At 39.7% G+C, this 24,310-nt stretch overlaps 1 protein-coding gene across 1 annotated transcript in view; it reads right to left on the reverse strand.

Moving 5' to 3' along the window:
• Window positions 1-12,107: 12,107 nt before the first annotated feature.
• Window positions 12,108-24,310, reverse strand: part of lrrtm4l1 (leucine rich repeat transmembrane neuronal 4 like 1) — a 148,274-nt gene continuing 136,071 nt past the window's right edge. The window contains exon 3 of the mRNA XM_041811220.1: window positions 12,108-15,685. Within this exon, the coding sequence (XP_041667154.1) occupies window positions 15,617-15,685 (69 nt within the window). The 3' untranslated portion in view covers window positions 12,108-15,616. The remainder of the gene's footprint in view (window positions 15,686-24,310) is intronic.

Consider the following 24,310-nt stretch of genomic DNA (forward strand, 5'->3'; position numbering starts at 1 on the left):
GCCATGCTGACCTCCATTTCGGGTAAAAGAAACATTTTGTTCAAACTTCAAGTGGCAATCAACTTCATAATCACAAGGAAAACATGTTTTATCTCTACAGGGACTCAGTGTTTATATCCCAGGCACTGTAGAATCCTCTTCAATTAATTTAATTGAAGTTTACATATAAATGGCAGGATTCATGAAAAGCCCTACTTGACATGGGCCGAACCTTATCTTTCATGCACTTCACATTGACGCTCAGTTTTGCTTGGGTACTTAATTTAAACTTCCCTTGGTTCTGTCTGTTTCAAATAGCTCTGTAAGCTTCATATTAGATCTGTTCCATGGAATATTTGCAATAAAACATGAAACATTATTAAAGAATCATGACCACAGTTCTGTTTGGTAATTGTACCCTTGGAAAGTCAAGTTAGGTTGATTTCTCATCCCTCGCTCCTAGTAATTGTCAAGATGTCCCACTCCTTGATTTTGATTGGACTGTAAGAAAATCACACTAACAAGTTCAACAGTCTTCCATCCACCCATTTCCTCCACTGCTTATTCACTGAGATTGCAAGGGGGCTGGAGTCAACCCTAGCTGCCATTGCATGAAAGGTTGGGTACAGGCTGGATTGGTCACTAGGCAGTCACAGGGCTGATGTACAGAGCAAGCAACCAGGCAACCATCACATTTATACCTACTAGTGGTGGGTAGTCCAGTCACCTGCATTGTGAAAGTGCAGCCATGTAAAAAGCCAAATGTCACCCATTGTGCCATGAAGCACAGCAGCGAGATAAAATGAATGCTCGATTTTCACAGCACCTTTGTCAAACTGTCTGGGGCTTTAACCCAGGCGATGAGCCGCATTGTATTGTCTTGGTCCAACTTGGGCCCAGCCCAGCACTGTGGTGATTTGTTATGATGGTGGTTTGAACAACAGTTTAAAGGTGTGTTTAACTCATATTTTAAGTCCATGATGTTTAAAGTAGGCAAACTGTAGCATTAAACAAGGTCAGAGAAGCAGTTGTTAAACACAGTTGCTTGGCACACTAACTCTCACCTCTGCTAAGGTGAAGCGAAATCAGTGATGAACACAATATTTGCAATAAGTTCTTCACAACTAAAGCATGTGCCTAAAACAAGCCTATGGCAGCATACTCAATTCATGCCTGGGCACAAGACCACAGAAAAATGATTTTATAAGCCTCTCTGTGTTTACTCCTTTGTAATTGCACCTGTAGTTTAAAGTTCCATTTCTTTCGTCTGAGGTGTGTCCAACAGCTCCCAAAAACATCACATGTCCTGATGGGCACTGATAATGAAAGATTCAAGCAGTTGATGAAGACGGTCTGATCTAGGCAGATTTTAGGCAGATGATGGATTTAAGTGCCTTGGAAATGTTTCTGTATCCATCCACTGACTCATACTTTTCCTTCACCTTTTCTCTGAATTGCTTCGAGTGTTCTTTTGTCTGCATGGTGTAATGGTAGCCAGGAATACTGACTAACCAGTGAATGGACCTTCCAGACACAGGTGTCTTTATACTACAGTTACTTGAGATGTATTCACTCTACTCTGGTAGTCGCTATTTCATTAATTGTGTGACTATCAGTACCAATTGACTGGACCTCTGTTGATTTAGGTCAGTCACTTGATTAACATTTGATATTTTATTCAGTTGACATTACATTGTAGAAACCTGCTTTTATTTTGACATTAGAGTTTTGTTTTGTTTTTTTTTTGTTTAAAAAAAAATGCCAAAATGTATTGACCATGATTAATTTATAAAATCAATAAAAGGGTAAACATCCAAGGGGCTAAATACTTTTTATGGGCACTGTATGCTCTCACAAGCCTTTTTTATCCAAGCTTTTGTGGTTAGCTGCTGCTGCTGTTGAAAATTGAGCTTTGGCCGCTTGGCAGGTGCCATCATCAGGCTCTGGAGGTCATATTAGTATGCACAAACACTTCTGACTGCTAGTTCTGCCCAGATCAAAACCCTTTTACTTATGGTCACAGTGTCTGATTTGAGTCTTATGTTTAGCATATCCAGATGTGCACAGAGGTCAGTCAATTAATGTTTCTTCCAAGGTTCCTGCAAGTTAAAAGTCTTGTGGTGTCAAGATTCAGCTTTAGGAAGGGAGTGGGGCTCGTATCGTCCGTCTGAGGCAGGAGAAGAGTTTTGTACCCTTCTTCAGACACTGCTGGGCTTTTTGCAGCACTCCTGCCCAGATGATGTTGAAGGATGGAAAGAGTTAGTTAGCCATTTGCCATGGCTTCAAGTAATGGCTTGGCATGAGTTTTTGAACTGGGGGGGAAAGAGTTAGCTACTGTGTGAGTGTGTGTATACACTGGCTGCTAGTGGAGTGATTAGCTTGGACTTGGCCACAGCGACCGTTATGTCAAACCTGAACAACATTTCTTTATTAAGATAAGGGCAGAGAGCAAGAATGAAAGCTTTTCATGACATAGAAGATTTTTTCACTATTCTCCAAGTCTGCTTAGGCATTGGTTTGCAATCGTTATGGGTGGGGTTTGGGGGTTTATCCGATGGCTGCTGCTGGGGTAGCCATTCGCTTGGATGCGGTTGTAGGAAAGCGGCAGTTTAATTGGAACTGGACTACATTTCTTTTTAAAACAAGAGCAAACTGGATGCTTGTCTCAGCAGAGAAGACGTTTTTTCACATGTCCTGACTGACCTTGGCATCAATTTTATTCACAGAGAAGCTCCACCATAAACAATCTACGGCAGCGGTAACCTGTCAGCTCAGTGCATGCATACAACATCATTTTGTCTTGTCTCTCTGATTGGCCTGTCATAAATGTGACACAACCTTCCTCCAATCACCCTTTGAGAATTTTTTAAAAAGTCCTACCCTTCATAAATGCTTTCTATGGAGGCTTTCCCAGATGAATGTGAAATATATCTATGCAATGGATATTTGAAAGATTTGATCTGGGTGTGTCAGGTTAATTTAGAGCCCGCTAGCAAAACAATTCCAATACTTAATCTGCATTTCCACTATGTGATAGCATCAACCTAAGATTTGCATCTGTCAGAAGCTGCAACACCCCAGAGAATAACGCACCAATACCCCGGTCGTCATCCTTAATCTTTGTGACTTTGCAGGTAGAGAGCTTCCCTCCTGTTGAGTAGTTTATCCCCTCTCCCTACTTTCTATAGTGTGGGCTGTTTTTCTACCTGAATTTATTCTACATGGGTTTTATCATATATAACTTTAGGTTCCTATTATTTCCACCACAGCTTAAAACTTCTAAACCCTAGGTCTTTATCTCTGCTATATCCCTTATGTTGCACTAGTTAAAACAACTGAGTCGGTTACATCCTCATCCCCTGGTCACAGAGATAAACCGTTTAGCTCGTCAAAGCTTGAAAGGCCAACAGCTGTTAAGCTCTGGTTGAGGTTAAACATGTGTTCTTTAATGAATGCTGGGGATTGGGGCATGCTTTACTGGCTGTGTTCTCTTAATCAATAGTACATGAGCAAAAGCAAACATTTCCTTAGTTTCCATGGCAGTGAGGGATTTTTTTTTTCCTTTTTTGGAAATAAAAGGACAGAACAGGGGGAAGAAATGTACCAGCAGTTGGCAATGATGGTTGCAGCGATGATCTCAACAAGAACCCTGCAGTCCCCAGTCAGAGCAGATGGCTCAAGCACATGATCTGTCGAAAGCAGCTCCTGGTGTTGGTTGCAAAAGCAGTGATGAGTGTGTTTTGACAGAACGTGGTTTATATAAAGGGATGCCATTCATTCAGTGCTGAAGCGCAGTGTTTCGGCTTCTAACTATTTTCTCTCAAGCAGCAGCTGACTAATTTCTCTCAGAGATAGAAAGTGAACACCACCCAGTGAGCTGCACTCCAAGATACAGATTATATGAGATTTTGAGTGATTAGAAGGTATTCCTTTAGCAGCTATACTCTCCTGCCCCTGAAGTAAACTTCACCCTGGGATGTCAAATCAAATTAAGATGCAGACCTTAAAAGAATTATTCATTGGTGAGTCATCCACATTCAGGTTAGTTGATAGTTATTTGTGGTGCATTTGTTTGAAGCGAAATCCAGGAGAAGGAGCAGGAGGAACACTTTAGGTAAAGTGGCATTTCCCATTCTGCTTTAACTGATCAGAAAAAAGAGCTGATACAGTTTGATTTTTCTACATTATCAACTCTTCTTTGCATGTTGCTTGATTTTGACAACGGTTTGAAGATTTCCTCCATTGTAGTGTTCCATAAAAATCTGACCATCTCTCAACTCATCACAGATTTATAAGATTATCTCATCTTTGTTCTAAAATGTTCCCTTTCTAAATTTAAGCTTTTCTCTAGCCTCTACATTGTGAAACAGTTCATCGTTCAGCCTGTTGGTGCTTCAAAGGCTTTCACACACTTAAAGCTATCCTTGTCATCTAATGCAAGCTGGCAGATAGAGAAAAATATCTGAAAGTTAAGTTGTCTACATTGTCATGCGAAGGACTCGATAAATCTTACATCAGTGTATTTTGCTTCTGGTTCAGCATCTTCTTGGGGCTCTTCTGTGGAAGTCTTATAGACTGCCAACTGTTTGGACTCAGGTCAACAGGGAGCCCTAACTGGATGAATTATGCATGGAGTCCGCTCGCAGGCATACAGCCCTGTCTGTGCTGCTGCTGCACATGCAGCCACGGAGATGGAGACGGAGCTACGGAGAACAGCGGCGGATGAGACAGAAACACGGAAAGAAAAGAGGCTGACACAGACAATGTCGTAACAAGCAGGAGCGAACATCATATGTGACAGAGAAAGAGCGAAAAACTACATGATAAAAGGGTCAGTTCACACAAGTTCAAAATCATAGTTCTAGTCTACTGACGCTTATTTCTACCACAAATATGCACTTATTATGTTTCCTATGAATGTAAATGTATTTTTTTTCCACTAACAATCACATTCATTTAGATTTTTTCTCTGAAATTGAAGGGGTAAGAGCATTCCAGTTTGAGTGGAGTGGATTTGAAGACATGAATAGACTTAAGTGGGCAGAGATTGTTTTTTTGTAGTACCCACAATGCATTTCTAAGTGTTTTAGCTCAACCTGCAGATTACCAAAGAATGGCAAAGAGCCAGCTCTGCTCTCTTATTTTTTTGTTTGTTTTTGTTGCTCTAAACTGTATATTGCTGGCTTAAAGGGGCCTATTAATAGTGGCTGGTGGCTGTGAGTTAAGTGAAGAGGATTTGTATCCAAGACGATGTTTGTCCACATTTGAGTTCAAAATGCAGTCTTTAAAAGGATTGCTGTGAGCCATATTGGCTGTTTACCTGCTCTGGTCTGCTTAAACGTCACGGTGCAAGAAGCCATTACTGCTAAAGAAAACATTTCATCAGGATTTGACTGGTGTCTTGTTTACTGCTGTCATCTCTGCTAACCCTGAAGCCAGCTATGAGGTCACCGAAGGCTAGGATCTCGATTAAAATACCCCATAAAAAATACACAGTGGGCCTCATTCACGGAAATCTTAATAAGATTTTTCTGAAATTTGTCTTTAAGAAGGTTTTAATATAGCCATTTTTGAAGTGCTGAATTGTTTGCATCTGTGTTTTTAAATTAGATTGATAAATATCCCCTTTTTACTTACTTTGCACAGAGAAATGCCTTATATGCCCATATAAGGTCATGAGACTGCAGGGCTGTGTGCAAACACAAAAAAGCACACAGGACTGAAATGAGAGGTAGAAATCTGTCAGGAATACCCAAACTGAAATATAACAACAACCATGAGCTGGACTCCAGGTGTAAATATCTACCATTGATTCTTCATTCACCCTGCAACATGGATGTCGCTGGGCCATTTTTGGGGACGCTGAAGCCACCCATAAATGTTCCTCAGGCCCTCAACAATAAACACAGTAAAAAACAACTAAATTATTAAGGAATGCATCACACCATGTAACTTTCTTTTCACTGTATAGAGCATTCACAACCTGAGATGTGTGTGGCCAGTTGTGGCTCTTTGAAGTTAACTTGGAAAAAAATAATCCTCCTAAAAAACTTTTACAGCGGTAAACACTGTCAGCAGTAGCCCTCCCGTTTTTCAACCTGAGTGATGTTCCCCCTCTACAACAATGAACCATGGACATATTTACATTAAAATACCCATAGTTAGTTAGGGTCTTTATTATTGTGAGAATTTCTTTTTTTTTTAATAGAAAAATCCTTACCTTTGTGCTTAGTTTGTGCTTTTAAAAGTGCGCTAAAAACTATTAGGGTTCATCTTATTCTATCTTAAATTCAAAATTATCTTTTAGTAGTTTATCCTCTTATTTATCATGTTTTACCGAGTTCTTCTTCAGGGTTTTATTTTCTTATTTAAGCATATTTCACTGAGTTACTTTTTAGTTTTTTGTCCCTATTAAAGCACCTTTTATTCTATTTTATTTCATTTTGATTTATTTTATTTAATCTTATGAAATTTTGTTTCTACGCTTTAACACAACCTCCGGAGTTTCCTCATTATAAATCTAAGAACGGCCTTTTCTCATTGTGTATGTTTCGTCTTCCTACAGTCTTTAACTTATTGCTGGTGTTTGGGCAAAACCTTGTATCTCCATTTTTCATGATTTTTTTTCTTCATAATCAGTGCCATTTGTCACCATTTACACCTGTCAGTGAATTCGTCTGTGAAAAAAAAAAAAACAAGTATTTTATTAATTCCCTGAAAAAGGGATGATTTTGGAGATACGAGATTTTGGCGCGACACCAGCGCTCTGAAATATTTTGCCAATGTTGTCTATGGATGCAGGATTGGGGCTAGGGATGGAGGGGTCAGTGGGCTGGGGTGGGGAAAGGACATTTTTGCTTTGATTTATTTTTTATTTGTAAAGCGCTGTGTGTTACATAGCTGTGTATCAAATGTGCTATATAAATAAAGTTTGATTAATTTATATTGATAGTTTACCAGTGTTAATTCCTGCAACTCAAACAGAGACTAAAAACGTTCAGAGCCTTTTTACGATGAGAAAGATGAGACTAAGACTAGCCAAAAGGAGATCTTTTTGTCAAGATGACTAAAACTGAACCAAAATGTAGTTTAGTTTTCATTGGACATTCAAAATCCATATTTTTGTGGGTAAATCTTTCAAAATACAATGCATCTGTAGCTATTCTGCCTCTCAGCTGTAGAAAGCAGGGACCCCAGGTTTGACAGGGAGCATAGAATACACTACTATTACTTTGTACCAGATTCACGTAAGAGAGTAAATGCTTGGACTAAAAGTTAAGACCAGAATGTGAAGACGTTTTATGGACCAAAACGAGACTAGTTTTTAGAGTTTTTGTCAACTGAAACTACATTAAAAGCTATAAAGAGTAGAAATGACTAAATTGTGGCTGAAACTAAAAGGCATTTATCATAAAGACCAAGACTGAGACTTAAATTAAAAATAGCTGTCAAAATTAACACGCTAGTTTGCCAAGTCACCATGTATATTTGAGATGTAACATTATCGTTAATATCTTGGTATCGAGGAGACAGAAGCGCCTTGGTGTCATTGTAAACATGTGACTGTTCTAAACAGGTCTTCAGGGCAAAAAGTGTCATTCTTCTAGTGGAGCAGAGGGTGCGTGTACCCATCATCCTTTGCACTCAACTTGCTGGCCTAAAACTAACGAAGCGAAAACTGTGGATGCTACGATTGGAGAGGGATAATCAGTGTATGGTGGGACCCAAGCGACCAAGGTTTTTGAGATGGTTGAGGCAGTGACTTTTTAATCTGATGTGTGGAAGCATTTTTGTGTCAAGAAAGGAGAAAAGGTGATGGACAAACAAAAATAATAAGCAGACACTGCCAGACTGCAGTGACAAACTTGATGGCAAACACAAGTGATCCACCTGGCAAATCATCAACCCGAAAATAGTCACCAAGATGCGAGGAGCAGAATCCGGCAGACCAAAACACTCTTACACCACTTCCCCACAATATATTGAACATATATTGCTAAAGACCTATATTTCTAAACTCAGTGAAAGCCTATGGCGCTTTTTTGAACATATTTTAAAATTTTAATTGCAATTGTTGTTTGCTCTTTTTCCCCAAGTTTTCAGTTGTAGTTTTAGTTACGTTTCTTTAAAACTGCAATTAATACTGTACCGTGGACTTGTTACCGTTATCGTAACTTGAGGTTCTGATACAGTTACATCCCTAGTATCATTGCATAAGCAAAATTAAAGTTGACTACATTCAAGTCATGGGTTCATTTAAGTTATTTCATACTACAAATGACCTAAATAAAAAAAGCACAATAATGTGACTTTAAACTGGATATCAGCAGTCAAACGTGCTTAAGAGTGAATCTCAGATGAGAACAATGTCCTGAATGTCACAACCTCCTTGGCAACTTTCTTTCATACATTTCCTCTTAAGAGCTGTTAGTGAATGAGGCCCTTTAGATGAAGAGGAGCTACCTCACAGTGTCTCTCTCGCCTCTCTCTCCTGCTTAGGAAGCATCTGCAAATGAGAGTAGGGTAACTATGGTTACAGACACACTGCATTTCCATCACACTGAGACTTTTTTTAAAATTTTTTTTGTATTATTTATTACATTTTTTAAACCTCTCTATTATAAAGCATGATTCAAAGACTGGCTTTTTCAAATTTTTGTAAGTACTATGTGCTATATTATGCACTTTATTATTTTCCTGCGTTTTTTATCCTCTGCCAATCACAGAAATGGAGGTCAGGAAAGCAATATTTTTTAAACATGCCAGCTGAGTCCTAGCTTCTGTTAAAAGAAAATCTCCTATCAACAGAGCTGATCACTAAAATTATCATCTGCTGCAGCCCTGCTTTGGGATTTCACAAACTACCTTCCACTTCTGTCCAGAAAGAGCCAAAGTGATGTCACCTGGTAGTTGTTGGCTAACATTTTCTACTGATATCCTCACCTTTGGGTGCCAGAAGTGACCTACTTGGACAAGACGTTGGCGCTACATAGAGGGGTCGTCATACTCTTACCACCAGTTAACTTGTGCAAGCATGGTTTGTAGGGTGCATCAGTGTGTCATAGTAGAAGAGGAATAAGACAAAATCTGCTTAAAGGCTGGATCAGCCTACACAATTTTAGACAGATTTTGGCCTGATTGCAGTTCTCTCTAGTCTGACACCCAAACATGATGTGAACGACACTTATCCTGAATAGTCCTATAGATAGTGAAGCTAGCATAGCAAGCTAACTGGGCTGTTTTGTTTTTAGATGCTATCCTATTCATACCTCAAGTTGTATTTGAAGAGTTGCTAGTCCATATTGTGCTATATTTAAATATAAAAGTTAAGTCCCTTTGTTGTTTTCTTCTTTTCAGATTATTAGACCCCTAGCATCACAAAGAGCGCTACTGTTGTAGCTTTAATTGAACACTGCTTGACCTGCCTCCCTAACAATCAATGAAATTATGCATGATCACAAAGACAGTCATGGCAGTAACATTTGATAATTGGTTGGGTTCCCACTTGTATTGTTGCCAGTCTGTTAGCCAAGATGGGACAAGACTTTTGTTGCATAGTCTGACATGATGTGACAGTGAAAAACAAAACCAACAAGGCTAATTGAACTGAACAGTTAGCCACTTTAAGACTCTTTTGGTGCAACAGAGCAGTCAAAACTTGACATTTTAAGTCACCAATGGTTGGTTTCGCTTCTGCTATTGTCAGATGTCCCTCCCATTTTTGACTGTGATTGGTAAATGAGGGGGAAGTGACATTGACAAGTGCAGCGCTGTTTCAAAGTTGAACGGTTTTCAACCAAGAGTGCTTTAAGTGTGGCGGCAAAAACAGCTGATGCAAAGGGCATTTTTTCTGCACAGGGTGCTGAGCGCTTAGAGCACTGTACTCCTTTGGTTTTGAATTTAAAAAAAAAATGCTCCCAGTGCTAAAAGCACTGGCCCTACACAGGCCCTAACTCTGTCTTTTTATCTTTTTAATTTTTTTCCAATTTTCGAATTCATTTCTGATAGCAGCTAATGCTCTCCGCTAGGGGTGTGACGAGATCTTGCGAGATCAAAATGTTATGTCAAGGTGAAAATCATCTCATGAGATCAATATTGCCCAGATACCAGGCGCAGCAGCTCTCCTGACAAAAAAAACAATCCTCCGCGTCCGCTACTCGGGGCCGCACATGATCCGCCAATGCATAATAAGTTCATCATAACGGTGTGAAATGATTGATTGCGAGTTCATGTATGCGTGCAGACTCGCTCATAGTGCCGGTATCTGTGACTTTGTAACTTTGATTCAGTCGCTGCTTCATCATTTCTCCTTCTTGTCTCACTGTCAGTCACACATCCGTCAGCATCAGAAACTGATGATACGAGCATTATGAGCTATTCAGGTCCAGAGAGTAGAGAGCCCGCTGCAGAGAGGAACTGCTTTGAACAGTAGCACAAATGAAGCCAATTCAAAGAAGACCAAGGACTTTTTTTGTAGATTTGTGAATATTTTGAAGTCTTTTTGTCCCAGAATGATTTTTTCTTTTTTTTTTTACCATTTGGTCCTCAACAATGGGAGAACAAGCAAAAAATAGCTGAGACATTACTGTTTACTTTGAGTTTTGATTTTTGTTAAGTTTTTTATGGTCCCATTACTACTTAAAAATCCAAGTGACATTACTGCAGCACACATATTTTTCAAGCCCAGGTTGTCCTGAAAAAACACAAGTTTGACTGTGCACCACAGGGTTGATGTTTTACAAGCTTTTTAAGAGGATAAGTCCAGGTGAGACAAAATGGGGGGAAAAAAACAAACCCATAGAGCTGTCATTTCTTGGCCGTGGGAAGAAACAGGATTAAGATTTTTTCACGACTTCACTTTTCACACAAAGATGCTGTGTCGACTTCCTGTGACCATGTAAGTCCATTTCCCATCAGAAAACAATTTTTTGCCTAGTTTTAACACTGATTTTATTGCATGCACAAGCCCTGGTTACAGTGGATAATCGAAAGAGTTCAAGGTTCCAATCTCTATGAATTTTTTCAGTGCTTTTACATCCTCATACTGCATTTTTTAATCCCGCCGTATTGGGAAAGTAAACAAGATATTAAAAGCTTAAAAAAAAAAAAAAAAATACTGTTTGATTCAGAAACATATCTTATCTTCATAAAGAGTATAATGTTAGTTTTTGTTGAAAATGGGCTTTTCAACCCAGCTGGGTGTAAACTATCAGCATGACTGGATAGCATGAGGGAAAAGAAGAAAATTCTCTCTGTACTCTGGTTGAACTACGCTCTTTAAAGTGTGGAGACAGGAAGTAAAGTGAAGCAGAGATGAAGGAGTCTAACCAACAGAATCATAAATAATGAGAAGACACTGAAAGTGAGTGAGATGTGGGCAGAGAGGGAGACATGATGAGGGGGAAGGTGCGCTAAAGAAGGCGGAGATACAAGGTAGTGAGCAGTATGAAAAACCACCACAGGGAGATAGAAGCACATCGGCCATCTGGACCTCTCCACTGACAGCTTGACATGTTCTGGGTGCAGATAATGTGGAGGAAATTCAGGGAGCATGGACCTCCTCCCGAGACATGTGACACATTACACAAGGAGCATAATTAGAGGTCTGGTGGGGCCCAAACTGTGCGCCACGGTGAGTGGAACGGTCGAAGTGAGATCAATGTTCTGCTCTCTAAATTAATGAGGCTAATGTTGATGTGACAGCCTCGTCACTGCTGATCTGTAGGGGATTGAACCGACTCTAACAGGCATGAATGGAGACACTGAGCAGCGCAGGAGCTTATTAAAGGGGGAGCATCTGTTCAAACTCACTCAGACACCCACAATATGAAATACTACATTGATCTTGAGCACAAAATGATTGATGAATAGTTTAATTTGACCAATTCATATTGCTCACCAATTAAGTTGTTATTTTCATTATAAAACATACTGTTGAAAGTGAACAAAGAATACAGCTGCTTACTAAATATCAACAAATTTAAGGGAGGAGCAGAAATTTACAATAGAAAATTACCATTTTTTCAGTGTAGAAAGAAGGTTGAAACGAACAGTTCACAACTCAATGCATCTGAAATAGAATAAAGAACTCATAACAGATGGAACACAAGCACACGTGGAACCGCACACAGCAACAACAGCAGTCTCTCTGAGGAGAGACAGGCGAATTGTTTCAAGGAAAGTGTAGCATGTTTGTAACACAAGTCATTTAATGTAAGCAGTGCTCAGAGTTATCCTTCAGACAGGATCTTCTTTACAAAGACTGTCCTTGCAAGACCGTTTATTCACAAAGACGTACACGTTACACACATGAATAAAAAAAGCCAATTCAGTAAGAGAGCACTGCTAGATGTGAGGGAGGTTGAGGCTTCATTTTATTTTCTGAGGATTTCCTTTTAAGAGAGCAAATCCTGGATCTGTAACATCCAAGTTTGGGAGAGCCAAAAGCCAAAAAAGGCTCCATTTGGCTCTTTTGTATTTGGTGTTGAAAATGGCAGGAACACATATTCATAAAGTACAACATTAACAACATTATAATCTCAGAAAATTACATTTTACCCTAAAAAGGAGCATCTTCTTTTACCCTTGTTTCTGGTCGCTCTCTTAAACCTCATAATCAAACCAGATATCCAAGGTTTACCTGCAAGTAGAATCAACTTAGAATGGCTACACTCTAGACGATTTAGGCCAGATTTTGGACCTGATCCTCCGCACCTAATAATCACAGGGAGAAGGAATGGTTCAAGGCTTGTTGCAACCAACTATTTGACTAAATAATCCTCAAGTACGAGGTATGGCTTTTAAATAATGAGACTGCTCTAATGAGGATAAAACCACGTGGTTCACAGTCACACCGAGTGTTATATTTAAGGCTGGGTATTCGTGCAAAACTGCTGTGACTTCTTTAGTTCACTGCTAGCTACTGATTAAAGTACTTGTGTTTTTGCCAAGACATCAGAAGATGTTTAGCTTAAAAGTTGGGCAACACATTAGCTTGAATTTTTTGGTGAAATTAAATAAAACAGCAGCCGAATCTGTGCATACATTAAATCAAGCGTATAGCCTTAGCTCAGGCAGCCCACGGAGTTGAGTGCTGCCATATTTAAGATCAGCTGATCTCACGCAAGCCCTCATCAGCCAGCTGATTGGCTCTAAGCACGCTATTGGCTAATTGCACTTATGCTGCCATATTTAACCTGCTTTAGCCTGGCTCTCTCTTCAAGCTGCTTTTTGCAACCCTCCTCCAACCCAGCTCCTCCTTTATGCTTTATCTGACATAATCAGTGTCATTCTGTTGTTATTGATGCCTGCTCTGCTTTATGTTCAATGCTGCTTCTCTCTCTGCCTCGGCCTTTCCTTGTAGGCTCAGAAAGAGCAGGGGGATCCCAGAACAGCCATACCACCAAACATGAATAACAGCAACGATAGCAAATCAAGAACTGCTAATAAAGAAGAACTTTTAACCTCACATCGTGTGTGTCTTGACAAAACTGAACTGAGGCGTACGGGGAACAGTGCATGTCAGGTGCACATGTGTTTGAATGGCACGAAAGATTTAGTGATGGCAGAGACGTTGTCCAAGACGTTCTGAGCACCCATGCACTTCAAAAATTCTGAAAACATTCATAACATTGAACAAGCCGTTCCAGCTGATTGGTGACTAAGCTTAGGAGTGATGGCAGAAATAGTCTCCATTGATAAAGAGACAGTTCGTCAAATTTTGCATGAATTATGAGCTTGACAGAAGTGTGTGCTAAAGTTGTCTCTAAACTTCTGACTCCTGCTCAAATGGAAAAACAAAGGAAATTTATGGAGACATAGTGGATCAAATTGAAGGACTAATTTTTTTAAAGGAGTTACATGCAATAATTAGTTGGATTTTCCAATACGGCAGTCAGTGCATTGTAAAACACCATCATCACCAAGGATGGAGAAAACAAGTCTAGATTCAGGGCCGTGTTGTTGTTTTTTTACAGTAAGGGTATCATTTTGGAGGAGTTGATTCCAGAAGGGTAAACAGTGATTCAACATTATTGCAAACAGATTCTAGAAAAACTGAGAGAAACTGAGAGTCTTCTTTATCAAGACAATGTACCAGCTCACACTAAGCTCTCTGTAAAGCAGTTTTTGCCCAAAAAACAAATCAGTCCTCGATCACCTTCCCAATTCACCTGATCTAGCACCGTGTGACTATTTCCTATGATTGAATCTGTGCTCAAAGGAACACGACTCGAGTCTGTTAGAAGTCAAGGAAAGAATTACAAGTTCTGAGACAAGTGGCTGTTTAAGCTAATTAAAAACACATGCACTTCAATCAGTAGCTAGCAATGACTTAAAGACGTTGCTTATTGAAAACTTAAAGCACTTTTGCATGAATACTCAACCTTTAATATTCAACACTCAGTGTGACTGTGAACCACATGGTTATATCCTCATAAGCACAGTTCACTGCTCAATCTCAAATCTATATATTCCAGATCGGGCTGACAGAATACCTGCAATGAGAAGACTGGAAAAGTGTCACCAACCAGATGTTGCACATGTTGATCATCCCCCATATTTGGTTTCCTTTGAAGTCACGTTTGATTACGAGTTTCTGTTAGGCTCAGGAATCCCCACTTTGAAACTGTTTCTACAAACATGGTGTCATGGTCCGGCTAGTGTTTGAGTTTGGATGATTACAATGTTAAAAACATCTGTCTGTGGTCCATCACGGGCTTATAATCAACCATGATTTGAAAATTGTCTTGTGTGTAGCCAGTCTAAGGGGGGAGAAACCTAAAGCAAACCAATCAAAGCAAAAAACGATTTCACCAAGAGTCATTGGCTGGGGGATAGTTTGTATCCTCTGGCAACTTCTCGCAGGCTTCAAACAATCTTCCAGCTGCTGACTTGATTTCCACCTGATGAGATGGCTTCCTCATTACTGCCGGGTGCACAGGAGCTTAGTGACTCCTTTCATGAATTTTCTGCTCCAGTGAGGCACATTTACACAATCCCACCCCTTTGATTAGTCTTTCTTAAAAAAAAAAAGAAAAGCATTGAAAGATGATAACATGATGCATCCTGTGAAATCAAGAAATGGAAATCCACTTTAAATTATACACAGCTGTGTTAGCAGAGCACTCAAAAGCCCTACATTCAGTGCATTTTCATCTTTGCTCAGTATACACTTTTTTAAAGCCTCTTGAATAAGTGCAGTCTTTTCCCTGTGTTCAAAACAATGCCATGTTGTCCTCACGGAGACAGTAAGCTATTAAAGTCTCTACAATGCGCTCCCATGTTAGTTAAAACCATCCATTAGTGCTTAGGAGTCTTCCTCCAAACCTCTATTTACCACAGGGCTCCATTTCCACAACCATGTGTCAGTATCTCTGTGCTGATGAAGCAGGATGGAATGCAGCAAAGCTGATGACCAAAGACCACGGGCCAAAAACAAGACTTTATAAAATCTTAAGAAAAAATTAAAAGACAGTGTTATTTCCTTTTTGTCTTGGTCAGTGGTTGCCCTTGTTAGCATGGACAGACATTATAAATGCATCCTTGAATGTGAATCATGGTAGCTGGATCCCGATGAGTTCTCTGTATTTGATGTCCTCGTTCACTGGACCCAATCCGAAGCAGTTCCTTTTGGGGGTTAATGGATGGTAGGCACATCTCCCAGCCAGGCACCAGGTAGGGGGCGTGGACACGTATATTCGTTCTGCTGGAAAGGCAAAAAAAAAAGAGAAAAGTTAGAAGTGTTTAACAGCTGGTCTGTTCCACTTACAGGGATGGTGGTTACAATGTAAAGTTAATTACGGTGCCCAGTGAGTTGATAACAGTACAATGGGGCTGTGACAGTGCCAGCAAAGCAAATTAGGGTGGGCAATTAAGCAGATGATGAAATCCCACATACTTAGATAGCTTAGGAAGCCAAGGTGGATTGGCTTCCCTAATGTCTCACTGAGATTAAACTAAAGCTGAAGACAGAGGGCCCCTACAAGGCTTAATATTGAACAATTCAATTAAAACTGAATTATTTGAAACAATATTCACTTATACATTTACATTTTGTCACATTTGGTCCTTTTATGCCACATTATTTGCTAAAAAAAAGATATTCCAATTACCCTGCAGTCAAGTATTGATTGGTTCCTGAACAATGGCTGGGGCTCTAACAGCCTTTTCTTTATTTACACAGAGGCAGTATTGATGGACTGGAGGTTGGAAATGTGGCCAAATTACCTGTTAGGTTTCAAGCATTGTGAAAGGGTGAAATGGGAGTAAACAACCCTGTGTGCTGTGTAAATATAAATGGAGTAGCAAAATATAATGTGCAATTTAATACTAGGGAGGCCCAATCACTTTTTTTGCACCTGATGCGATCATCTGTTAGTGAAATTGGCTGAAATTGGTACTCTTTATATTTTGTGTTTTGAAAAGGCAGCTGGCTAGTGGTTATTCTGTCTACTTAGCTTTGAAATGTACTGACATGTCATAATGGTGGAAGAGCAACCTGATAAAGGGACCATAAAAGTCCTCCTTGTATGGCCATAGTTGGTTTGGACTCCATCCTGCAGGCTACTATGGATGTTCTATTATTTTTGAGATGCCAACAACAACCCTCTTTACAATTCTGCTTACTGACAAATACCCAATACTCAGGCCTGGTTGCGTTTATACCTCTGTGCGTTTTGTGCCTGAATACACATGTATCATGTCTGATACTGTCTCTCCAGGCACACTTGGACACTATGGCTGAGTACAGTACCCTTCTGTTCAGAATGATTCAATGAACACGGAAGGTAAGCCACAGAAAGTCATTGCTGAAAGAGCAGGCTCTTCTCAGAGGCAGTAACAAAGCATGTTTATGGGAAGTGAAATGGAAGAGAAAAGTGGGGTAAGATAAGGTGCACAAGCAACAGGGATGAGCTTAGTCTTCAGAGAAGTGTCAAATATAGCAGATTCAAGAACTAAGGGGAGCTTCACAAGAAGTGGACTGAGGCTGGAGTCAGTATGTTAAGCCCAGGAAATGGGCTATGAGTGCTGTGCCAATCCTGAACCACAGACATTATCAGTGTCCCACCCGAACTAAGGAGAAAAAGAACTGGACCGTTGCTCAGTGGTCCAAAGTCCTGTTGTCAGATCAAAGTACATTTTGAATCTCATTTGGAAATTAAGGCCCAAGATTCTGGGGTGGAGCAGAGAGGCACAGAACCGAAGGTTCTTAAAGCCCAGTGTTTTCAGTTCCATAGTAAGTAATGGTTTGGGGTACCATGTCATTTGCTGCTGTTGGTCCACTGTGCTTAATCAAATCCAGAGTCAACACTGTCAGCCATTTACCAGGAGGTTTTAAAGCACTTCATGCTTCCATCTACTGAGAAATGTATTGAGATACTGATTTCCTTTGCCACACAATGAAGTCATAATTACTGTGTTTGATTGACCAGCCAACTGGTCTGACCTGAACCCTGTACAGAATCTCTGTGGGAATTTACAGTAGAAGATGAGAGACACCAGACTCAACAATACAGATGAGCTGAAGGCTGCTATCAGTGCAACCTGGGCTTCATAACACCCCAGCAATGCCACGGACTGATTTGCTCCATGCCAAATCACATAAATGCAGTAATTTGTGCAAAAAGAGCTCCAGCAAATTACTGAGTGCATGAGTGAGCATTATTTTCCAAATGGCTGACATTCCAATATTCTAGATCCTTTTTCGGGACTGATGTTTTGTGATTTTCTAACATTAGAGATAGTGGATTTTTGAATTTAGTGAGCTGTAAGCCACAATCATCAAGATTAAGGGAAAAAAATCATGAGATATTTCACTTTGTAAGGATGACTCTATATGGAGGGTTCACTTCTTGAATTAAATCAGGAAAAAAAATGAACTTTTGTAAGATATTTTATTTTTTTAGATGCAACTGTAAATACTTAAACTACAAACACGGAGACAGTAAATATGGTGATAATTCTGAGACAAAACAGACATTATTGATATCAGTAATCAATAGTAACAACAGATAAGCCCTAACTAATGGCCAGTGGTCAGAACACACTTCCTGCGCTTGTTACCTTAGCATTTTTCTCTGCACATGGACATTATGCTACCAGTGGATAAAATGAAATGGTGACTGTCTTAACTGGTGACTTTCCACCGCCCCTGTTTGTAAATGCAGCTGATGAAAAGAGGAGGCCTTGCAAATGCCGTTCTTTAGTTTTACGTTTTAATGTTGATACATATTCATCATTTCAAAATGGGGGTTGAGACCCCCAGGAGGGTTGCATGGCACAGAAAGGGGTCCTAAGATGCTTTCCAAAGAAACAAAAGGAATTTATAATGATTAGAAGTGGCATTTCTATCTATTATTGTAAAATTAAGCTTATTTAGTAAGACTTGTGCTTAAATGTAAGTGATGTGTACAAAAAATATCCCTAAAATTTAAGTTGTATGTGACACTTTGTGCATCATTGTATGCTTTTAACCACTTCCAGGAATGATTGGGTCCCCGATTTCTGACACTGCTATCTTGGGGGTCATGGCCTGAAAAGTTTAGGAACCCCTGCTTTCAGATAATGAAAAGTGAAATACAACAGCCATGGACATACTCCTTTGTTGGCTTTTGTGATGACTACTCTTCAGCGGATCTTCAGGTATCATTGGCAAGACTGTGGGTCTAATGCTTGAGGTGCTTAGGAGAGCGGGTTAGCATCCTGATAAGGGAATAGCAGCTGTGCTTTTACGAGCACCTGGGCATGTTTTTCCCTGTATTATCCAGCTCACCACATACAGGGTGCCCAGGACCCAGTGGACTGGTCCGGACGCCGGGGGCGAAAGTCCTGGACGATGGCCAGGCCAGGATGGAGGCCAGATTAGTACAGCAAGTACTGAATCGGCATATTCTCCCATACCTGACCTGATGGACATACTCAGCCTCAAGGCAGTGGCTTACATGTCACTTTTCAACTGTATCGCCAGTCTTATTTCAGCTGTTTTCACAGGTTTAAGTGTCAGCTTCTCAAACAGAATTGATCTGCCTCAGCTGGTTTAATAGTCATGTTTGTCTCTGTGCAGTTACACACTTGTGGAAAATTTTGGAGTTGTTTTATCAGCTTGTCTCAAAAAACATTCATCTCTTCTTGTCTCTGCTGCTGTATTGACTGTCACACCTGTATACCACATCCCCACGTACGCATTATGTTAATTTTCAAGGACATGCACTGTTTTCAGTCAATCAGAGCATCTCTAATATTGTCATTTTCAGTAACACTGCCTGAAGAGCCATGCCTTTTTATGTTCAGCTTAATTTAAAATGAATACACGGCCTCAACTGGCTGCTCAATAGAAATACATTTGATGGGAATAAATAGACCCAGTCTTTTCACATTGCATATTTTTTCAGGAGAAATGGGGAATTAGAAATCATGGCAAGTGAATGAAGGACCTTTAAATGTCAGCGTTTTCCCACAGGGTCAACCAGAGCTTGTTGAGATGTTGTTGCAAATTAGTAAGAGATTTTGACATTTTACTCTCATTTAAGAGGCACAAGCTTTGCATTGATCTTCGTTCTAAAAAAGGCCGAGGCACACTCAACCCACATATTCAAGTTTGCCCCTGAGCATTGGCCCTCTAAACCCTGTGCTTTATGACTTAACCTTTTAAGACAGCTTATTTGCAGCTTGGCTACAGGTAATTCCACATCGCCTTAATAATAACACCGCATGAGTTTTGCCAGGCTAAGCAATTTCCAAAGCTTTCAGAATCTGCTCAAATTTATCCCAGCTCGACTTTCTGCTGCTCAAGCTGAGATTGTTGTCAGTGTGAGGAAGATCTCTGTAACACAGGGCTCAGACGCGTATGCCCAGAGCGGAACTTTTATATAAATGTTATCAAACAGGCCGATAAGACTTCACTCAACTCCTTATCTACCTCTCAGGTGGATGTGAGTGATGTGAAGACAGCTGCACAAATTGTCATGCCTTAGACAATTTCAACAGAGCACAAAAACAGAAAACAGCTCACAGAAAAAGCTCAGGCTGTGCTTCGAACACATGCACGTCAACGTGAACTCTGAGGCAAGCCGTGCAGATGCAAATACTGAGGCACACAACGCTCTTAGCAGACGCACTTAGACACCACCACATCATCGTTCTGGAGAGGTGCTTTAAGATTGAATGGATGGAGAATAATATCGATTTTCTACCCACTTCATTTATATTATCACACAGCATGATCAATGTTATCGACAGTTTCTGCCCCACCATGTATGCTATGGTGAACATGCTATATGTAAAGCTTTAATGATAGACGATACAAGATGCTCATAACAAGACAAGTAATACAAAGGATTATCACTCTGTAGTCCCAAGTAGTGTTGCTGCCATGGTTCTAAAGTAAGATGAAGAATTTTGGACCAAAATCTGTCTTCAGACATTTTAAATCACAGCTTTATCTGTAAATCAAATGTGTGGCATTTGCAGCATTTCCTATACAGTTTAATTGAATGTACTGCACTTCCTGAGTCCTTTTTGGTCTTAGGTCTACTTAAAGTACTTTTCTTTACATGTATCATTCACTCTTCACTTACAAAATAGTACACTGATGACAGAGGGGCCAATCAAAGTGTCATGCCCACCCACCTAGAGGTGAATTGGATCACAGTCAATCCATGATTTGTTAGGTTGACCACCCATAGTCAGGGGTTATATGTGATCCATGCATTGATGGAAATTGATCTGCATGGTGTTAAAGAAATATTCTGCTGCTAAATCCCAGTATTAGTGTAGATAGCATTTGCAACCCCCACTGAAATAACAGTATTAGAAAATACTTTTAATATTTTAAGAAGCAAAACTTTCTCTCAATCAGCATGTGCACATTTTACCTGTTTGGTAATGTGAATAAAGTCACCATGCTTTCACACCATAAAAGCATAGTTGAATGGGGAGCTGTCAGCTACCATCACATTTGTTGGTGTCTTTTTAGTGTTAAAATGAACTCTTTTGGGGTTTACAAGATAGGGCTATTATTTTTGATTGTCTTTCTCCCCTTCCCCATAAACACACCGCTGCATTCGGGTCTTCTTCAGAGAATTGTCTCATAACCTCTGTCTGTCTTTTCTTAACTTCTGACACAGAATCAAAACTTGTTCCTTTGAGCACAGATTTGATCTGAGGAAAAAGTCACACTGTGCTAGACCAGGTGAATAGGGAGGGGGATCAAGCACTATGATTTGTTAATGGGTCAGAAACTGCTTTACTGAGAGCAGTATAAGTTGAGTTGTCTTGCTGAGGAATGAAACAATTTTTCCACAACTGTGTTGCCAACTCCTCAGTAAGGAAAGTAGCTATTGGCTGCCCTAAAAGTCAACAGAAGTCAGTAAATGACATCATCACCTAATTTGCATAATTGGTTGTATGCTTTTAATTGTAACAACAGTGTAGAAATAAATACCCTAAATATGTTTAGAACTACAAATGAACTTGCTTCTGTTGATTCTTGCTTTTTTGTATAGCGTCATAATTCCAATCCTCCTCCTTTATCTGGGCATGGGACTGGCAAAAATGACCCAAAAGTAGCAGAAGATACTGTAGCAGATTTTTTTATTTATTTTTCTAATTTTCACAAGTTTAGTTTTCTTCACTCTGGTTTAGTTTTAAACATTATGGTCCACTTAAGAGCCTATAACAAATTACAGTGAAACATGAGCATTTTTAACCACAACATTTAAAATGTGTTTTTTGGTTTACAATCTACATTAACAATCTCAGTGGACCAAAAAGAGAATGGAAAGGCACCCTCATTGAAAGGAGCAAGAACGATACCTGCTTTCCACATTAGTCTCAAAAAGTCTCCAATAACACCAAGAAAAAGTTGCTAGATTTGTCTCCTGTCGGTTTTATGAAAGAGTCGCTAGAGGGGTTTGAAAAAATCTAGAATTTGGAGTTGCTTTGTTGTGCTGTCTGCATCCTTGCATGCACTGACTATCGTATAGAAAGATCCACATTCATCGCATGTCATCTTTCCCTCTTAAAAAATTTGTTTCCATCAATTTGTTCCAAAGTGTCTCCTCAAAATTGCCTTCCCTTTTGATCAGCAGCCAGAAGTTTTGGGACAACACTGGCACACACATTTTCATGTACAAACTTTCATGCAAAATTCATGGAACTGTCTCTTTATTAAAGGAGTACTGGGTAGTCGATCATTTTGAATGATTTGTTCAATGTGTTGAAGTTTTTGATGTGCATGGACACCTGGCTTGTTCATTGCCTTGGACATCCTCTCTGCCTTCACAAAATCTTTCCTGCCATTCAAACACACGTGACATGCAGTGTTCCTCATACACCTCAGTTACTGTATCAAAAGATTTGGCCTTTTTTGTTTAATTTCACAAAAAATTTAAAGTTAATGCGTTGCTCAACTTTTAAGCAAATCATTTCCTGATGCCTTAGCAAAAACATGTGCACTTCAGTCAGTAGCTAGCAGTGAACTAAAGATGCCACTTTTTGGAAACTTAAAGCATTTGTGCGTAAATACCCAACCTTTAATAAGACAGTGTGACTGTAAATCACATGGTTTCATCCTCATAACTGTTCTGCTTTCTATATAATCAATACTTTGCAAATGTGGGTTTTAAAAAACGTGGTCAGTGCTTTGACTTGGACATAAGTGTGTCTTGGCTATTAAAAGAAGCAGCACAAAAACAGAAGGTGGCCAGCCCAGAACTGCTCCAGGCTGAGCAAAGAGTGGCTGCAATACTTCAGTTTCAGGTATTATTAATATAAATTAATATTGATTATCATTATTAATGTAGGCTGATTGTGTCAGACAGGGATATGCCAGTTTACAGAGGCGATGAACTGCTCTTCTGACAGTTCAGGGGACTTAAAAAGAGATTAAAGAAAGCCAGAGGTGTGCAGTAGACCAGTGGTTCCCAACCTTTTTGTCCTATGAACCCCACCCTTACCTGTATCATAGAGGAGCTGAGGACCCCCAGGACCCACACAAACAAAAGGTGATACATGGATGTCAAAAATTACCATCAAATTTCAAAGTTTCCATTGTTCAAATCTTTATAAAATAGCCCCACACAAAGGTTTTCTCATCAACATGATTGTAGTTAGTATGAGAAAATCTAATTCTGGCATCCTCAAAGCAGACAGATCCTCGCAACCCCCAAAGAGGTTCCCGGACCCCAGGTTGAGAACCAATGTGGTAGACTGTAAAACAAATGAAGAATTGTTGTAAGTTCTATTTCTAATCTGAAAAGATTTCTTGCCACACATATTAGTCAAAAATATTTCCCATTTCTAAGAAGTAATAAAGATTTTTTCTCCTTAAATCCCTCATGTCATTTCCCAAGAGATTTTACGTTGTACAACAGAATTTTTACTGAACAGAATAACTACTGAAGTCCGCCTCTATTCAATTTTTTTTAGATAAAATCAAATGAAAGCTGGCGCTGCTCAACAAATTTTAAAAAGCAATCCTTCTCACAGGGAAGCAAAGCTTTTTTAATGTTAAATTAGAAGTCATGTCATCTAACACAGCAAGATTCATCCTGCAAAGCAAGTCAACAGAGTTGGAAAAAGTGTGTAAGCTCAGCCCTCGCAGGGGATATAGTACACTCACATCCAGATTGATAAATGCTAATCTGTGCATGGTAATGACTCAAATTACTGGTGTACGTACATTTGTTAAATGAGGGCCGACATGTTGTGAAACAGAGCTACACAGACCACACAGGCAGGGGGTTTGCCGACTTATTAATATCTTTACTCCCTCATTAGGTTGTAAAGAAAACTGGGCTGTGCTGTTCAGTGAATAAACCTTTTTGAGGAATGGTTTGATAAAAAAGACTCTTCAATTAAAGGCAACAAGAGGCCACCAGAGGTGCAGACTGATAGCAGTCACCACAGGCTGAGAGCTCAACAACCACGCTGCAGCTAGCAGAGGTGCGAATGCTTGATTGGAACAAACAGCGGTGCATTAACAGAGCTGCACAGGAACTGCATGTTGGTGACGTTACTGGACAATAGAAATCAATATGCAGTAAGACAGTGATCTCAGGATTTTAGGGTAATAATTTCTATGATTTGCAGAGTTGTTAAAATGCACAGATGAAGTCTGAGGAGTAGAAAGGTTTGGTCACAAATATCTTCTTTTCTTGCCCGTTTGAATAACAATCAAATCTGTGCAAAAAGTCTGTGACCCATTTTGAACTGTAAGATTTGTGATTTGTTGCACCACTCCTGCCTGCATTTAGTTAATCATTTGCATGCACACATTCATATACAGTGGTTTTCAAACTTTTTTCCACAGGGCCGCCCTGTGGTAGATAAT

The sequence above is a fragment of the Cheilinus undulatus genome, linkage group 17 (assembly GCF_018320785.1).
Source record: "Cheilinus undulatus linkage group 17, ASM1832078v1, whole genome shotgun sequence".
Taxonomy (NCBI): Eukaryota; Metazoa; Chordata; class Actinopteri; order Labriformes; family Labridae; genus Cheilinus; species Cheilinus undulatus.